General features: G+C 35.0%; 2 protein-coding genes across 2 annotated transcripts; one reads left to right on the top strand and one right to left on the bottom strand.

Annotated features, from left to right (window-relative positions):
- Positions 1 to 182: 182 nt before the first annotated feature.
- Positions 183 to 2572, bottom strand: LOC123691988 (dolichyl-phosphate beta-glucosyltransferase). Its single transcript, XM_045636587.1, has 6 exons — positions 2258 to 2572; positions 1938 to 2112; positions 1452 to 1660; positions 1047 to 1261; positions 693 to 830; positions 183 to 437 (listed from the first exon to the last, which is right to left on the bottom strand). The coding sequence occupies exons 1-6, from the start codon at positions 2324 to 2326 to the stop codon at positions 248 to 250; spliced, it is 996 nt and encodes a 331-aa protein (XP_045492543.1). The 5' UTR covers positions 2327 to 2572; the 3' UTR covers positions 183 to 247.
- Positions 2573 to 2805: 233 nt separating this feature from the next.
- Positions 2806 to 14480, top strand: LOC123691810 (low-density lipoprotein receptor-related protein 6). The gene is made up of 24 exons (XM_045636378.1): positions 2806 to 3079; positions 3152 to 3378; positions 3553 to 3743; positions 3994 to 4284; positions 5481 to 5665; positions 5857 to 6086; positions 6276 to 6446; positions 6721 to 6954; positions 7138 to 7279; positions 7689 to 7853; positions 8084 to 8228; positions 8640 to 8767; positions 8877 to 9030; positions 9199 to 9473; positions 9725 to 9958; positions 10154 to 10292; positions 10482 to 10757; positions 10975 to 11157; positions 11516 to 11687; positions 11864 to 12066; positions 12485 to 12643; positions 13178 to 13289; positions 13702 to 13937; positions 14237 to 14480. Exons 1-24 carry the CDS (start codon positions 2989 to 2991, stop codon positions 14475 to 14477), a joined length of 4584 nt encoding a protein of 1527 aa, XP_045492334.1. The 5' UTR covers positions 2806 to 2988; the 3' UTR covers positions 14478 to 14480.
- The last annotated feature ends 3884 nt before the right edge of the window (positions 14481 to 18364 follow it).

The following is an 18364-nucleotide window of genomic DNA, read 5'->3' as shown; positions in this document are numbered from 1 at the left end:
ATAAAAGCTATGAACATCATTATGTGATTTTATAAAACATGCTTTTCCGCCACAACTGCTTTTTCGCAATAAACTCAAAAACTCCTATAACGGGTTTCATTCTGTATTCACGAAGCCGCGGGTAGTATAATATTAGCCAAAGATGAAAGATGTGACAAATGAATGCCCAATCAGAAACAAAATTAAGCAATACAATTTATTAAAATATAGTATACAGCTTACATGGTTAAGATATATTGTGCTTAAATTATACGTTTTTAATTTTCCAAGCTCCAATTGTGTACTTGAGCCAAATGAGAGCCAAGTCAACACCCATTTGTATCCATGACAATACTGGTGTAACCTTGGAGCCTTCAATTTCAGTCCATCTTACTGGAATTTCTACAATTGGAATGTTCAATTTTTGTGCTATGTAGAGTAATTCTACATCAAATGCCCTGTAAAAAATTGACAATTTATTAATCTAGCTAGTCTATTATATTATCTAAGCTAGTCCAGCCTAGTAAAAGAGTTAAAATTCTTTACCTATGTAGGTGGGGTACATAATTTTTGATTATCTATTTAATATTCAGATAAGATAACATTAGATTAGAAATACTGTGTTTTATCTAAAATTTGTATGTAAATTTAAATCCAAAAGCACATGTTGAATAAAGAAGATTCATATTCATTTTCAATTCAAAAATTTTTACCATCTATTCACATGAAGACTTTCAAAGCAAGTTCTAGCTGCTTTCCTTGTAAATAGTTTGAATCCACACTGAGTGTCTCTAACACCTTTCACTGTGAACAACCACACTAAGAAATGGAAGCCATACATGAGGATATTCCTGCAAATAAGAAAAATCAACTTTGGGTCATGTGTTCATTTTGGCTCATTATGACTTTTTTTGAAGTGTATGAAGGAAAAATAAGGATTTTTTATTTTACTCTTGGCCTTAGTTAAATATTTATTGAACATAAATCATGTAAAAAATGCTTTATTAACCTACACTTATTAGTTTACTGTTTTAAATGAAATATACATTACAAAAATTGTTACTTACCTAAATATATTTCTTTTAGCTAATGACTCTTTTTCTAAATGCGCCCTGGAGCCAATGACAATAGCTTTGCCAATACTGACATACTCTGGTTGTGTGAGCGGATCACACTTACTTATCTCTTTAAGTGCACTCTCAAGTTTTGTTAAATCTTCAAATTTAGATGCGCCATCTGCATCCGCAAATAATATTGTTGCACCTCTACAGCTAAATATTCCCTAAAATTGTAACACTTTTTATGTCTTTTACCTTTTAATTTGTTGTAACACTTATGTATTAAAAATTAATACCCATTGTTTCAGTTTAGGCACAAAGCATTAGTTTTCTGTAATGCTCCTATGTTTTATAGTTATTACATAATTTTTTCTTCATATTATAATATTGTCATAGGTATAATATTATACTTACCAATTTCACTGCACCACCTTTTCCTCTATTTTTGACCAGTTCCAAGCATCTTATCTTGTCACAGCCATATTTCTCAACATATTCTTGAGTCACACTAACTGTCTTGTCTTTACTCCCATCACTCACAACTATTATTTCATATTTATACCCAGGTTGATTTTGTCTTCTGGTTTCTAAGAACTCAAAGGCCTCTTCAAGCATGGGTGGTACTGTAATAACGTAGAATATATAAATTAATCTAATATATAAAATTTCCATGTCACAATGTTAGTTACCATACTCCTTCAAAACGGCTAGGCCGATTCTCATGAAATTTTCTGTGCATATGAGGTAGGTCTGAGAATTAGCCAACATCTATTTTTCATACCCCTTAATGATAATAGTAAGGCAGAACAACAAAATAAAATTTCAGGTATTTCTACTATTTCTAAATTTATAACTATGCATAATATAGTTAGTATTGTTATTCAATACAAAGCATCTTACATCTTTCTTCTTCGTTGTAAGCAGGAACAATTACACTTAAATGTACTTCAGATGGATCTTCCAGTGTCGGAAACTTATCTTTGGATTTAGTTCTGGGATCTTTGTAAGTCTCCTCTTCCTTGAATCGCTCAACAATAGGATATGGTTCTGTGAAATTTAGTAGTAGTGTAACTAGCTGTAAATTTGAAAAATTATATTTAATTTGAAGGATGTCGTCAATAAAATCATTATTATTATTTGATATGGAATTAAGTAACTGACGTGTCATTATTAAAATAGGAATCCGTAAACACAAAACTGTAAATATAAATCTAACTTACTCCGACAAATCCGGCGACCACAATTATGGCCCCATACATGCAGAAATCATACAACGCAGGAATCTCCATGGCTTTACATTAACAATAAAGTAGAATATTTATGTTATTTCGATTATTACCTACGAAATGAATACATGATTTTTGCCGACGTACATCAACTTATTTTTTATAATTTTATATTTTTTATCTTATGGCAAACCTACAAGATTATGAATACTATTATTATGAACTATTAAATACATTTATTGTCGTATGTTTATTTTAAAATAAATAAAAAGGATGCAACCGCAAAATTGTTCTCTGTTGACAAGTTACAAGCTGATGAGTGATGAGTGTAAAAAAGATTTGTCAAAATTGACATTTGAAAAAATTAACGATGACGTGTAGCATAGGTACACAATACACCACAATAATAAATTATTGTTTGTGGTTTCACTTCACTTGCTCTGTGGTTTCACTCTCTTGGTTCGTCCTATTTTATTATCTGTACCAAGTGTTATATGCTGTGGCTTTCCTCTGTAGTTCATAGTTTCTCTTTGTTGATCTTTCAATTCATTCGAGTGCATTGAAATTTTTAATAAAATTGTTTGTTTACTAAAAACTAATAAATTAAAATAACTTACCATACAAATGATCGTTTTAACAATTTATCACTTTCCGTTAGTGCCTTAGTTTCTATGATAGATTAAGCTCATGAAGAATACTGTAACGCGACGTGTTTGGTTTTCATTATGACAAAACGCCGAAGAATTGTACAGGCTGACAAAATAATACAAAATTTTATACATGTGTTCACTTTATTGATGTTTTTGCAGTTAAAAGGTATGTGCATCGTTATTTTCGTCAGAAATTGCCTTCACTTATGTGACATTTATGATCATTTCTTTTTACTAGGATACTACTCTTCTGCAACTAATCCTGTATTATTATATTCAACCGCTGCTGACATAAGAGTGGGAAATGTGTCTAGATTGAGCAAAGCCAATCCTATCATAAAAGGTTTAGAGCAGGGATCAGCTGTTGATTTCTTGCACAGAAAAGACCTCATATGTTGGTCAGATCAGACTGCGGAATTGATACAATGTATGCAATACAACGAGACTTATTACGCTGGAGAAAAGGTAACGATTTTTTACATCAATTTTAATGACTAAATAACTGTAGCATTAGTTATTGTATGTTCTTTATGTACCTTTATTAGTTGATACATTTTATTAAGGTTGTAGTGTTTGTTTTTATGTTACTTCTTGAAAAACTATGTTTCTTTATCTATCTATTTCTAAATATATTTGCAGATGCGTATAGTGTCAGAGGGTTTAATCACCCCCACAGGTATTGCAATAGATTGGTATACAAATAAGTTATATTGGACTGACGGAGAAACTAATAGAATAGAAGTAATAAGTATTGATGACAAGTATAGAAAGGTATTGTTTTGGTCAGAGGTGGACTTGGCAGTAGCTATTGCTGTTGTTCCTAAAGCTGGGTAAGTTTAAATACATATATCATTAATAATCATTATAATTGATAGCGAATTTTATTTTCAGTTTAATTCCTTAATATATTTACAGTATTAGTCTTTTAATTTATTATCTGTGGCAATTTCACAATTTTTCCATTACATTGTTGTCCATTCATCCTAAGAGACCTAAAGTATTATAATTCTTGACCTCTCCAATAATTATTATATGTATGATTTAAATAAGGTAAAGTCTATTTTATGTTTAATATTTCAGATTAATGTTCTGGACAGATTGGGGTGAGATACCCAAAATAGAAAGGGCAGGGATGAACGGTGATCCTGCCTCTCGTAAAGTTATTGTTAAAGACAATATATTCTGGCCAAATGGTATAACCATAGACTATAACAATAATTTAATATACTGGGTGGACTCTAAACTGCAATTTGTTGATGTCATTGACTTTGAAGGAAGTAAAAGGAAGAGGATAGTGAAAACCGGTCTAAATTACCCATATGCATTGACTTTATTTAATGAAAAACTTTATTGGACTGACTGGAAAACATGGTATGTTTTTAGTATGACTATATATATTATATCATTGAACTGTATTAATAAATGTTATATGTAATCAGAAATTTAGTATTTCAAAACATTAATGATTTAAATTTAAAATGTTTAAAAATAATTCCTGTTACCTAGTAAACATTTCTAAAGTAATGAAATAATGAGTCATTCACTTTATACTGTATTCAGAGTTCTGACACAATGTGAAAAACTGTTCATTTGTACAAATAAAGGGTGTCCGCCGGCAGATTTTACACTTTAAAAAATAAAATAAAATGAACCATGAATACTATCAAAGTCATTTATTAATTATCTTACAGAAGAATAATGCGGATTTTATTTTTTTAAAAGCACTCCACTCAAATGGCGTCCTTCTAGCTGCAAACATTCTTGTAACCTTTCCTTCATGTTGGCGAAAACTCGCTTACAAAGTTCCGGATTGATCGCCGCAACCTCGCGTCGTATATTTTTTTGGAGGGCCGGTATTGTTGATGGTGAATTGCTGTATACGCGAGACTTTAAATATCCCCATAGGAAAAAGTCGCAAGGTGTCAGATCTGGTGATCTAGGGGGCCAGGCTATGTCGCCAAAGCGACTTATTAATTTTCCGGGAAAAAGCTCTCTCACTTTTGCTATTGAGTCCCTAGCAGTGTGTGCCGTGGCCCCATCCTGCTGAAAATTGGTCCTATTATTGTAACTAACATGACGATGCAGCTCCGGTATAGAAAAGTTGTCTAGCATTGCGCAGTAACGTTCGGCAATCTTCCGAATAGACTTACGCGGATTACGTAAAATTTCCCTTCTCACGTGTTCTACGTTTTCAGGCGTAGTAACAGACGTTGAAGGTCCAGGCCGAGGCTCATTTTTAAGTGAGCCAGAACCTCTAAACTTCTGTACCCATGACCATATTAATTGTATTGATGGCCCATCGTTTAGTCGTCGGATTTCATAGCGTGAACAAAAACGACGCCTCGCCACATTGGTCGAATTATTGTTCGCGAAATACGCCTCAACCGCAAAAGCGCGGTGTGCTCCTGTCCACTGACTCATGGCTACTAAATAATCCGCAACTCTGGTGCGTCGAATGATACCCCTCTCCCCACCCTTCCGCATTATTAGTCGCCGTAAACACAATTTAAAGTGTAAAATCTGCCGGCGGACACCCTGTACAATATGAAAAATACTTTTTAATACAGGGCCATATACACATGGGATATAAATACAAGTGGACCTATAAAGGAATTGGTCAAAACAGATTCAGTACCCGTTGATATTAAAGTATATGATGAGGGCAGGCAAATTGTGCCCAGTGATGACTATCCCTGCAAAGTCAATAACCAGGGATGTTCACATTTGTGCCTCTTAGCACCTAATCCACCAGGTATTAAAACTTTATTCAGCATTTCAAAGAATTAAATATTCAATTATAATTTACACATTTTCCAACATGCATATGACGAGCATGGTGAATTATGGCTTAAGTTTAAGATAATTGTAGATTTTGTAGTTTAATTATGAAAATTATTAAGAAATATTGTTGAATTTAGTGTAATATAAATTGTGCACTTTCAGGTTATGTATGTGCATGTCCTACTGGTGTAAAACTCAAAGATGGGAGTAATACAACATGCTATAATGGACCTCAATCCATGTTAATTGTTGCACAAAGATCCATTATTTCCAAAATATCACTAGACTCTCCAGATTTTACTCCATACACGATGCCTTTGAAAGATCTCAAAAGAGCAATCACTGTTGATTTTGATCCGAAAACAGAATATATTTATTGGACTGACAGTTTGGTAAGGAAGTTTCGTATATACAATTAATTATTGATGATAATTTCAAATGTTACTTTTCATACATTTGAATATTAAAGACTTTTCTTTTTCTTATTCGGTATAAGAACTTTACTTAAATTTGTGAATATCTTGTTTAATTGTAAAACAATGTAGAGATAATTTTTGTATTCATTTTTTTCAATTTTCTAGTCAAAAACAATATCAAGAGCCCGTTTAGATGGTAGTGAGCAATCTGTAGTGATACACAGCAGTGGAGTGCCAGATAGCATTGCAATCGACCCTTTAGCAAGAAACATTTATTGGACTGATCCTGTTTCTGATACTATTACTGTAGCGAGACTTGATGGTAGTGCAAAAAAGGTATATTAATGTCTTTTTTGGAAACTTTTTATATTGATATTTATAATATATATTCATTGAAAAAGTGCGATAAAATAGGTATAAAATAATCATATTCATAAAAATAGTTTTTTGTCGTGTTATATTGCATTGTTTGTTAAAAATGTGAATTAAATACAAATGTTTATAAAGATATGTGTATTTTTAATTGGATAACATCTTCATATGTATCTTATTGAATTGTATTTTGTCTAGTACATTGAACTACACATGATTTTATTTCTTTTCTACTTAGGTGATAATTCATGAAGAACTTTACAATCCGCGGGCTATTGCATTACATCCGACCGCCGGCTGGATGTTTTGGTCTGACTGGAACGAAAAGAAACCTAAAATTGAACGGGCGAATTTAGACGGCACAGGCAGAGTGCTTCTTATATCGGAGAAATTAACCTGGCCCAACGGGATAGCACTCGACACAAAGAACAATAAACTATACTGGGGTGATGCAAGGACACACAAGATTGAGGTGAGTTTTGTTAGAATTTGATGTGTTATAAAATGTATAGTAGGCCGATCGAATTTGTTGAGTGCAACAGAGGCTATTTATAACTCTATTTAAACGATATGTAAGAGGAACATGAAAAAAAAAGCCAGAAAAAACTTTCTGATGGAAATATAATAATTGTTGTTCACTTTTGACGATTCTTAGGTGTGTAACATGGACGGCACTGACAGGCGGGAACTGCATAATAGTGATATTTTACACATTTTTGGACTGACGCTGCTTGGACAACATCTATATTGGACTGATATGCAAAGACGTACAATGGACCGGATTAATAAGGACACAGGTAAAGTAAATAAAAATCAGTTATAAAATTAAATCTGCAAACACTTAAATAGTCCTTACTAATTACTACAGTCAGTACAAGTATTAGTAGTCCTTACTACTAGTGACCGCCTCCTTGGTACAGTGGTTGACGCGTGAGCGTAGAACCGAGGGGTCCTGGGTTTGATTCCCGGTGGAGACGAAGAAAAAAAAAATGTCTCGGTCTGGTAGGACACAGAAGGACACCAACTTGTCCCTAAAGAAAATCGATCAGTGAAACAGATGTATACATAATGCATCTGCCCCTTACCCCACTACGGGGACACGGGACTTCACTTTTACTAATTACTAATTAAAAAAAAAAAATGTAAGACATGCAAAAGCCTGACAAAATAACATTGAATATTTTTTTTGTTTATATTTTTTCACAGGATCCGAACGTCAACCTGTGGTAGAGCAAATGGCTAACATGATGGGCGTGAAAGCTTTCCGACTGGGTGACCCACTGGGGTGGAATAAATGTGCGGACAATAATGGCGGATGCTCACATTTCTGCTTTAACAGGCCACAGGATTATGTGTGTAGCTGTCCTTTGGGTGAGTTTTTTAATTAATTAATTGTTAATAACTCAATTGGTGAAATTAATTTAAATTTAAATACATTTTCTCCGTTCAAAAAATGAGTAAATAAATAAAAAAAAGTATATTTTTATTTGTGATTAAGTCATAACACTTTCAAAATTATGTTGTTTACGCTCTTTTTATCGAAATTAATATTAATTCTTATTAGTTCTTATTCCGTTTACTAAACACGAAACATATTTCAGGTCTTGAACTAGGCAGTGATAGAAAAAATTGTATAGAACCTGAAGCCTTCCTTGTATACAGTCGGAAAAATATTATCGGGCTGATAAGTGTTGAGAATGAGAATAATGATGCAGTGTTACCCATTAAAGAGCTGAAGGAAGTCAGGTTTGTATTCTTTTCAGAGCCATTATTTATTATAGCTTGACCGTAACCTACCTAACCGTAATTATACCTAGGGCGCGGTATGTGCGGCGAGGCGGGGGAGATTACCGACCGTTCCGTTTCTTTATAACTTCTAACTCGTGCTCTTTCTTAGCCGGTCCCTATTATATTAATATTTTATATCTACAAAAAACGAATAATAAAATCTTTATGAATATCTTATTCTGTATTTTTTTATGATAACCTAGGATATGTGGCTGAAATTCGTCGTCTACTTTTATGGGTACTAAATTATTACTCGCGATCATCATCACGATACATACTTACACGCTTAAAGAAATTGTCACTTTACTTACAATGTCCCAAGACAAAGTTTATTTGTGATGTAAAAAACTTCGTAATATTATTTTATAGCGCATTAGCAGTCCATGTCTCTGGATCTAAGCTGTACTGGTCTGACAGTAAGACGAAGACGATCAATCGCTGTTCAATAAATGGATCTAATATGGAGAAGATTTTAGAATGGATGGGCTTAGTTGAAGGTCAGTTTTATAATGTTGTTTTATTATTTGTGTGTAAAACTATTAAATATTTTTAAGTAAAAATATAATAAAGCTTATTAACAGTTAAAATTTATTATTTTCTGTTCAGGCCTAGCTATTGATTGGTCAGGACAAAATATATACTGGACGGACACGGCCGGTCAGAGGATAGAAGTTTCGAGACTCGATGGTTCCAGCAGGCGTACTCTCATTTGGCAAGGTCTAAAGAAACCCAAAAGTATTGTGTTGGATCCAAGAAAAGGGTGAGTGCATATTGTATAATAGTTATTTTTCTGTGTCATTTTCACCAGATTTCTCTAACATATTTTTATGGACAGATTTTAGTGTGGACTGGAATGTCTATACGTTATAATGTTGCAACTATATCTTGACAAATTGTTAAAATTAATATGGATTAAATTTAATTTCAGTTATATGTACTGGTCAGAGCTCGGTTCGAAAACAATAAAACGAGCGTCTATGGACGGTTCTTCCCCTACCGTGCTCATAGAGCAAGTAGGCCGCGTGCACGCTCTAGCCATAGACATTGAAAAGCGCGCCATCTACTGGGCGGCGCTAGATCCACCGACCATAGAGTATGCGTTCTTGAATGGTACTGGGAGAAAAGTGCTGGCTGATAATATATCTATGCCCTATGCACTTGCATTGTATTGTGACAGAGTGTTCTGGGGTGATTGGAATACTGGTAAGTTCATTGATAATTCACTTAAATATTATTAAAGATTCTAACAGCATGCTACAATTACATATTTCTTAATTTTAAATAAGAAGGTTATATTTGCATGTGTAACTTTTTTTTTCTAATTGTAATACTTCTTCTTCTTCACTTCTTCTTATACATTTGTGCATTTCATAAAATTTTAATACTTCGTTATAATTTCATATAAACATACAACTGTCAGTGTTATATTAACAAATAAATAATTTCTTGTTTAGGTCTCATAGAAGTCGCGAAGAAAGCAGATGGTTCAAATCGCAAAACGATACACACGCAACTGGACTATATATCAGACCTCAAAGTGTACCATAGAGCTCGGGATTCTCTCCCAAACCAGTGTGGGGTGGATAATGGGGGTTGTTCGCATTTGTGCTTGCCGCTACCCAACAATGACTATAGATGTGCCTGCCCTGCGCATTATCGACTCAATCGGGATAATATTTCGTGTTCTGGTTAGTTGTTTTTCATAAATTAAGTTTTTTAATTATTTGCATCATACATTTTTCGTATTGGACCTGGATAAAATGCCTAAAAACAAACAAAAAAACATTATGAATAATTGATGACCTTTCGTCGTTTTGGGAAAAATGGTTTAAAAGTTTTCTATCTATTATGTATTGTGTTAATAAAAACCGATTATTTTGCAGAACCAGAAGAGTTTCTTCTATTCGCTCAGAAGAATGCAGTTGGTCGAATTTTAGTCGCGAACGGCGAGTGTAACGATGCCTTTATACCTCTTACTGGCCTTAAGAGTGTCAAAGCGATTGAGTATGATCCTGTAGATAGGTAATATATATTTCACAGATGTTAAGAATTTCACAAAAATTATTCGTTCTATAATAGTTTGTTCTTGTTCACCTATATATCCATTGCCATTATAGTAATGAAAACATTTAAGTTTAGTAACATTATTGTTCAATGTATTTGTAATGTGTGCAAGTACGAAAAAAAATATAATGATTTATAAATTTTTAGGTATTTATACTGGATGGACGATGAAAGCCACTCAATACGCCGCGTGCCCATCTCGTATTCGACCACATCCGCTGTCACTGACTCTTCTGTCGTAATTTCCGGCCTTTCTAGACCATTCCACATGGTCTTAGATGTTCTAGGAAGAGCACTGTATTGGACCTGTTTAGACACGGATTCGATAAATGCAACTTCCATAGAGAATAATGCTACTACGGGTACCATAGTGAGGGGAGAGAAAATGATGCCGAGGCACTTGGCGTTTCATCAGACTAAAAGGTTTGTTGGATTTTATTAAAAAATATTTTTATGCTATTATAATACAGGGACATAATCTTTAGAAATTAAGAGACAAAAAGTGCACATTTACCCCCTTATATTAAGTATTATTTTATTTTACTTTCACAATTATTTTATTTAATAGATTATTTTATTGGTCTAAAAAGCTTTGAAATTTTAGATTTTTCTCATTAAAAATCTCAATACTATTTCGCAGGTTACTAGTATGGAGCGACGCAGGACTAGGCGCAATAATGCGGTCGAGCGTGGACGGCACCGCGCAAATAGAGCTGGCGCGCGTCACCAACGTGACGGCGCTCACGCTCGACCAGACCACGGGCACCGTGTACTGGGCGGTGGCTCGACAGATACATGCGGTGGATCTCGATACGAGTAACAGGTTCGTGTTTGGAGAGGAGACTAGTTTGTTAGTGTGAAGTGATATAGTTTGTAGGATTAGAAAATTTTGCGGATTTATCTCCTGGTTTTGGTTTTTCGCTAATTATGATACGTGAAAGTATGAATCATCAGGCAATTTTTGAAGTGAAATTTCTTAAGGCGCATTGAGAGTAAAATTTCAAGGTCGCGTCATGGCAATACCGTCACAAAAAAGTTATATTTCTGACACGTGTGCACACGCTCTTTTTCGGATTAGAATATTTGCGGATTTATTTTTCTGGTTTTTGTGAAATTATTTTTATAAGTGAAAGTTTTAATGAAAAGGCAAATTTGTTATATTGTGAAATGCATATTGCCAGGCGCATAGTATGGCAAGGCGGCTGGGTGGGCTCGCTGGCAGCATATAGCGGCGCGCTGTACCTGGGCGGCGGCGAGCGGGCCCCGATGCGGCTGCCGCTGCACCGCCGCGACGCGCCCGCCGCGCCCGTGCAGCACCTCGCGCGCCTGCTGGCCGCGCTCGCCGTGCTGCGGGTGAGCGCCTTATGAAGTGTAGTCTCGCGTGCATTGCACGTTAACATCACACCTGTTCCACATACGTATTGTCATTCCTCGATATATTACGATTTTTATGGTGACAAGATATACGCCAAGTAGCCTGTGTCTTTTTATGCTATTTATTTTAGTGATTATGTTTTTTTTGTGTTTAGGTGTCCCGCGAGCACCCGTGCTTCGGCGGCGGCACGTGCGGCACGGCACCAGGCGCGTGCGGTGCGGGCGGCGCGTGCGGGTGCGGGCTGCGGTGCGCGCGCACACCCGCCGCGCTGCCGTGCGCGCCCGGACACCTGCTGTGCGCCGCGGACAGCGACGCGCCGCAGGACGCGCACGCGCACTGCATACCGATGCATTGGAAGTTAGTTAAATATCGATATTGACTAGTCTAAGTTTACAATATTTATAATTTAATACTACACATGATAATTGTTTGTGCGAATGGTTTTTATTTATTTATTTGGTTCACAACTTGAAAAACATAAATTATTTAAAATGAAATACATTCACTGAGTTATGTATTAAATTTATGAACACAAGATAAACAATACTGTTGAATCAGAACATTTACTTCCCTCAACCTACATCACTGTTAACTCCTCCATAAACTAAATTTCCATTTACTTATTTATTCCATTTATCAGTACCTTTCAATTCACGTCATAATTTATTTAAAAAAAAGTTTAATTTGTGTCCTTATTTCGCGATTTACATATAGCTTTGTTTCTTTTCTTAAAAGTTAAGTTTGGCAAATATTTAATAACTCGTTGTGTCCCCAGATGCGACGGCCAGACGGACTGCCCGGACGGGTCGGACGAGCGGTCGTGCGACGCGTGCGGCGGCGGGCTGCGCTGCGCGGACGGGGCGTGCGCGCCCGCGCTCGGCGCCTGCAACACTGGCGCGTTCTGCCATGCCAAGCCGCTGCCCGATGCTTTCCGGTGAGTTATAAATCGTTACGTATGTATGAGGCATTACGGTGTTTTTGATAGACTATGGCCCAATATGGTCATATAGTGGTATGTCGATAGTGGTAGAGTGAGTTGCGATTTTGACTTACATGTCTAGAATCTATACTAATATTATAAAGCTGAAGAGTTTTTTTGTTTGAACGCGCTAATCTCAGGAAAAAAAATCGATTGTCGAAAAGTCCGATTTGAAAAATTATTTCGGTGTTAGATAGACCATTCATCGAGGAAGGCTATATATCATCACGCTAAGAAAAACAGGAGCGGAGCCACGCGGGTGAAACCGCGGAGCGGAGCTAGTAAGGTATAATATTGCGGTTGAGATGTGTTAAAAATTGTATGCACGTAGAGTTGCAATGTGAAATAACTATTTAGTAAAATATCTTTTATTAAATATTAAAATATAAAAAAACCCTTTAGTGTACAATGCACAACCGCACACAACCGTACAAATTAGTGACATACTGGATATTTTTAATTAAACACTAATTGATACAATTGTTATAGATGTGACGATCGGCTATGCCTCGCTCCCCGTTTGCTGTGCGACGGACATCAGCATTGTGAAGATGGATCTGATGAAACGCCCTCCGCCTGTGGATACGTACAGAAAGATTCCGTAAGTATTCTTGGATCGTTATTATTGCAGTTTTTGCTCATACTATTATAATACAAATACTGATTAAATAAAATTTAAAAATTTGTTTGTAGCATAACGCTGTGTACAATTATTAAATACATATAACCCAATTCCACATCTTCTGTTTTTGTTTTTAATAACTCAGGCCCCGGAACCACAGACATAATAGAAAATCTATTGTGTCTTGGACCGATCGGGCCGCTTGGAGCTCAATGGGTTAATTTTAATAAAAATGTATTGCTGATGTTTATAATTGACGTGTATCGATATAATAAAGATACAATAAAGCATTTGTTTCTTCTTGCTCTCCCTTTATTTGACTTTATTTGACTGGAATGTAAGACTATTTTAAATTGTGAAGAATTCTTAATGATAATACTATGTTTCACAGATGGTAACAGGCGGCTCCCGTTCCTGGCCAGCCGTAGCAGTGTGGTGTGCAGCGGCGGGCGCATGCGCAGCGCTAGTAGGCGCTTGTGCAGCACTACGTCGCTGCAGAGCGCAACCGGCCCGCCGCCCGCCAGCTCGCCCGCTAGTGATGAAACCACCACCCGATTATAATATGCCGAGGATAGATCCGTTGGACCCGTTGACGCCGTTAGCACCGCCTTCCCCGCCGCCGTCACAGTGAGTACTAGCCAATAAGCTAGATATAATAATATGTATTATAGTCAAATTGATTAATGAAATAAATTTTGTTACAATTAACATTCTTACAGTGTACGAATGTTTGCGCACATGCAGCAAAAACTATTGTACTATCTACCGTGGTTTACACTTGTCTACATACAAAGTCATTTATTGGTAGGCTTGCGTATACGTTTACACTATCATGTAATTTTGTGATGAAATTTATTTCTATTTATGATACATGTTTATTTTATACAAATAAAATGCATAGCTTGAAACAATTTCTCCCGTTCCAGAGCGACGAACACAAATTCTCTCTCCGCGTCGGACAGCCTGTGCGGGCGCTACCCGCGGCCCACGGCCAACCCGCCGCCGAGCCCGGCCACGGCCAGCAGTGCGCGGCGCCGCCCCTACCGCCACTACCGCGCCAGCAACCGCCCGCCGCCGCCCACACCCGCTTCCACCGACGCGTGCGAGTCCGAGCCCGAGCATGCCGCGCGAGCACCCCCGCCCTCGCCCGCGCCGCTGCTGTACTGACCCAATAGTAGACCTAATAACCAAGTTATACGAATTCCATTCACGTACCATTCTCTTATTTGTGCAGCTAGTAGAATTTAGGAAACTTACATCTTTTATTTACCTTCTTTACTACAATCTTGACGCAAAGATAAGATCTTAAACCAGTGATTAAAAAAGCCATCAGAATTATCGACCTCACTCGATTTTTTTGTAATTGTTTTAACAATTTTGAGTTATTCGTGCTACATACTTAAAGATAAAACAAAATTACGATAAACAAAGTCGTGTTCAAAGCTATTATTAATACTTAAAATATTATCTGCCAACATGGATGACGGGCGCACAAATTTTTAACAAAATAGCTTAATTCTACGGTGCTATTAAACTGTTCGTGCCTCATTAGTAAAATATTGTAAATATGTATGTAAATATTAGATAAGATTTAATGAGCAATTAAGAGCTTCCTATTTCAAGTAAATGTTATATTATGAATATTATATTGTTTGAATGTTTACGGTTTGTGATGTTTTTGTATTCTTGGAAAGTATTATTTTGATGTGCTAAATTATTTAGGCCTGGCAGCATGAGATTTAAGGTCAGTTTCACGACTTCTAGATATGTTCTGTTTAGCTTATCTGTCAGTAATAATGTAAGATAATGTATTCGTCGTGCGTTGAGTAGTCTATCCAAGAAGCTTATATCTAATACACTGGAGATTGCACTATGAACGTTGACTTGTCACGGGCAGGTATGACCTTGAATGACGCCTGGTTGTTTTTGTCCCTTTCACACCTAACTTGGCAAGTTGGTGTGAAAGGGATGAAGGAACAACCAGGCGTCATTCAAGGTCATACCTTCCCGTGACAAGTCAACGTTCATAGTGCAATCTCCAGTGTATTAGATATAAGCTTCTTGAGTCTATCTAACTATATCAGCAAGTCGTGAAACTGGCTCTTAGTGTAGCAATATCAAAATGTATTGAAATTTATAGTGCAAGGTATTATTTTGAAAGGACCAAGGAAGTAAGGTGAAAAGGAAGAGATCGTAATTGTTTTTTTTTTATTGGTAGCTCTAAATATGGAAGGGATATTAATTGTTTTTTCTTGGCAGCTCTAAATAATCTACTTTCAGAACAAAACAAACTGAACTAAATTTCTATGTAAAAATTGTTAATCCTCTAAGCCTAATACCATCTATAATGCGTGATTTACCCAAATAAAAGTGGTCCAAGGTAGCCTATTTTGTTCATTTGAAAAGATTTATTACTAGGTTAATTTAGTTATTATCATTTCCTTTTTTCCTTACATTTGAGAAATAATCATTTCAATGACAGCAGTTTCATTTATTGATAAACGAATGTGAATTGTAATAGGTAACTTTTTGAAATAAAACTAGAAATCTAAAATTGGTCTAAATATTTCATATTTTACCTTCAGTTGAATGTAGATTGAGTTAATACGCGGCAAAACTGATAAGCTATTAATCCTTGATATAGTTTTATATTAGTTTGGTTTAAGAATACTGTTTTATTGTTTGCGTGCTAGATAAATAGATCTCCTACAATCGGCTTTGTTACTAAGTTCTTCAAATAATAATAATTGTTGTGATTCGAATTGAAATTTTAAATCATAGATTATAGATATGTACAACAACGAAAGCAATACATATCTACGTGAGGTTGAATATTATCAAAATTTATGTAAAATAATTTAATTAAAGTTAAAGGAATATTAAGCCCTGATAATGATTGTAATTTTGTTCCTAGTCAGAATATAAAATATTTGTAATATAAAAAGCACGTACAACTTTTTGCACTCTAAATATTTTTATTAAATACTTTTCCAATAAGGTTTGTTTTAGGCCGGTTGCAGAGCTTCACCGACCATCAGTGCGTACGTCAGTCGCGCTTGTCATGACTGACATGTCTGGCCTGACTGTCTATAAGGTTTATTTAAATTACTACTAAATTGAGTTCTTTACTATAATATTAAAATTTAACACTAAATATTGTCATGTTGTAATTTGATTATTTTAAATGTTTAACTAAATTGCATTGAGAATTGATTTAATGTTACTTCTAGTGGATTAAGAAGTTAATAGATTAATTCACTCCCTATAGAAAACAAATTTAAAGTCGCACAAAACTTTAATTTTATTTAGGTAGTTAAAATATAAAAGCACCCTATCGAACATTGTCCCTTTATAAAGTACATTATACACATATCATAGTTATTGCATATAAACGATAATCACTACCAATTTAACTAACCGACCCTTTAGGTATGCTACGAACAACTTTCATAATACTTAGACGTTAATTATAACAACAATAAATGCACCAAAACATTTTGTAATATTTTTTGTTTCTTATCGATTTAGTTGTACAGTTACCTGCCAGTGCAGATTATATTAGATAGTCGTGATAAATTAACATTTGCCATTACTTGCATTTATTTTTATACACTGTGGAAAAGTACGATATCTATATTTTCTTCCATTGTGTTTTAATATGTATTTACAATTGACTGACTTAAAATTTTCTAATAAAAATTTGTACCTGTTATTCTGTGTTTCATTTTCCGATATGCTATTATCATCCTAACAGTGATCAAATATTATGTAAAGACTTTCTTATAGATACCTCTGCTATTAAAAATCTCAATTTTTTTCGAGTTCGTTTATAAGGAGCTATCCATTGTGTTTGCTATGGCTGCCATACTAAACTTTCATTCTAAATACCATTTTGAATATAAATGCAATATTTGCATCATAATAATTAACCGACTTCAAAAAAAAGGAGGAGGTTATCAATTCGGCCGGTATATTTTTTTTTTTTTTTTTTTTTTATGTATGTACACCGATTACTCCGAGGTTTCTGAACCGATTTACGTGATTCTTTTTTTGTTCGATGCAGGATGGTGTCGAATTGGTCCCATAAAAATTTTATTCGGCTAGGCCCAGTAGTTTTTATTTTATGAGCATTTTTGTCTGTACTCGATGACTTAATTGGAATGTAGCAAGTAACTTTGATTCACTTCCCGGTAACCGATTGAGCTGAAATTTTGTATAAGTGTGTAAATTGGATAGCGATGAAACATTATCATGACATAGAGCTGATTTGATGATGGAATCGGAAGGTGGCCATAAGAACTCAGTAATATATTGACTCAACTTTATCGAGTTTGGGCTCGTTTGATTCGTGTTGAAAATTACACTAAAAAGTATTAAATAAAATTAACTGCGTTAAAAACAACCGACTTCAAAAACGGAAAAGTAAAAAATAAAAAAGATTTGATATTATTAATTACTACATATTATTTAGATGTGCTATTTATTAAATAGGTTTGAAGTCGGTGCCAAACACTAAGCACTTAGTATTAAGCCCGTGCACCGACATCAAACCTATTTAATAAATAGCACATCTAAATAATATGTAGTAATTAATAATATCAAATCTTTTTTATTTTTTACTTTTCCGTTTTTGAAGTCGGTTGTTTTTAACGCAGTTAATTTTATTTTGTAATTAAAGTTAAAAAAAAATCATAGTAAAAAGAAATTGGTGTTATCAAAGCTGGCCAAGCAGTTTAAAAAATGGCGGGTTCGATACTGCCTCATGAGCGAACTTTTTTTTGATACTGCAGTTCGTATATAATTATTTATCACGAACTCGTACCGGGAAATATGTAAATGAAAACCATGAAATCTATCCATCTGTTTTTGTAGTAATAAACAATTTTTCGTAAAAGAGAGAATCTTAATAAAGCGTAGACACGTGATGTGGTTCGAAAGAATCGATTACTCGTGTTATTAACGAACATTAACATACCTACATAATATACGCTTTCAATATACGTTACGCATTTACGCAAGTATGATGTGAATGAATATTAGTTGATAGTAAATAT

Source organism: Colias croceus, chromosome 5 (assembly GCF_905220415.1).
Source record: "Colias croceus chromosome 5, ilColCroc2.1".
Taxonomy (NCBI): Eukaryota; Metazoa; Arthropoda; class Insecta; order Lepidoptera; family Pieridae; genus Colias; species Colias croceus.
Note: the sequence above shows the minus strand (reverse complement) of the source record. Positions and strands in the feature narration are given on the sequence as shown.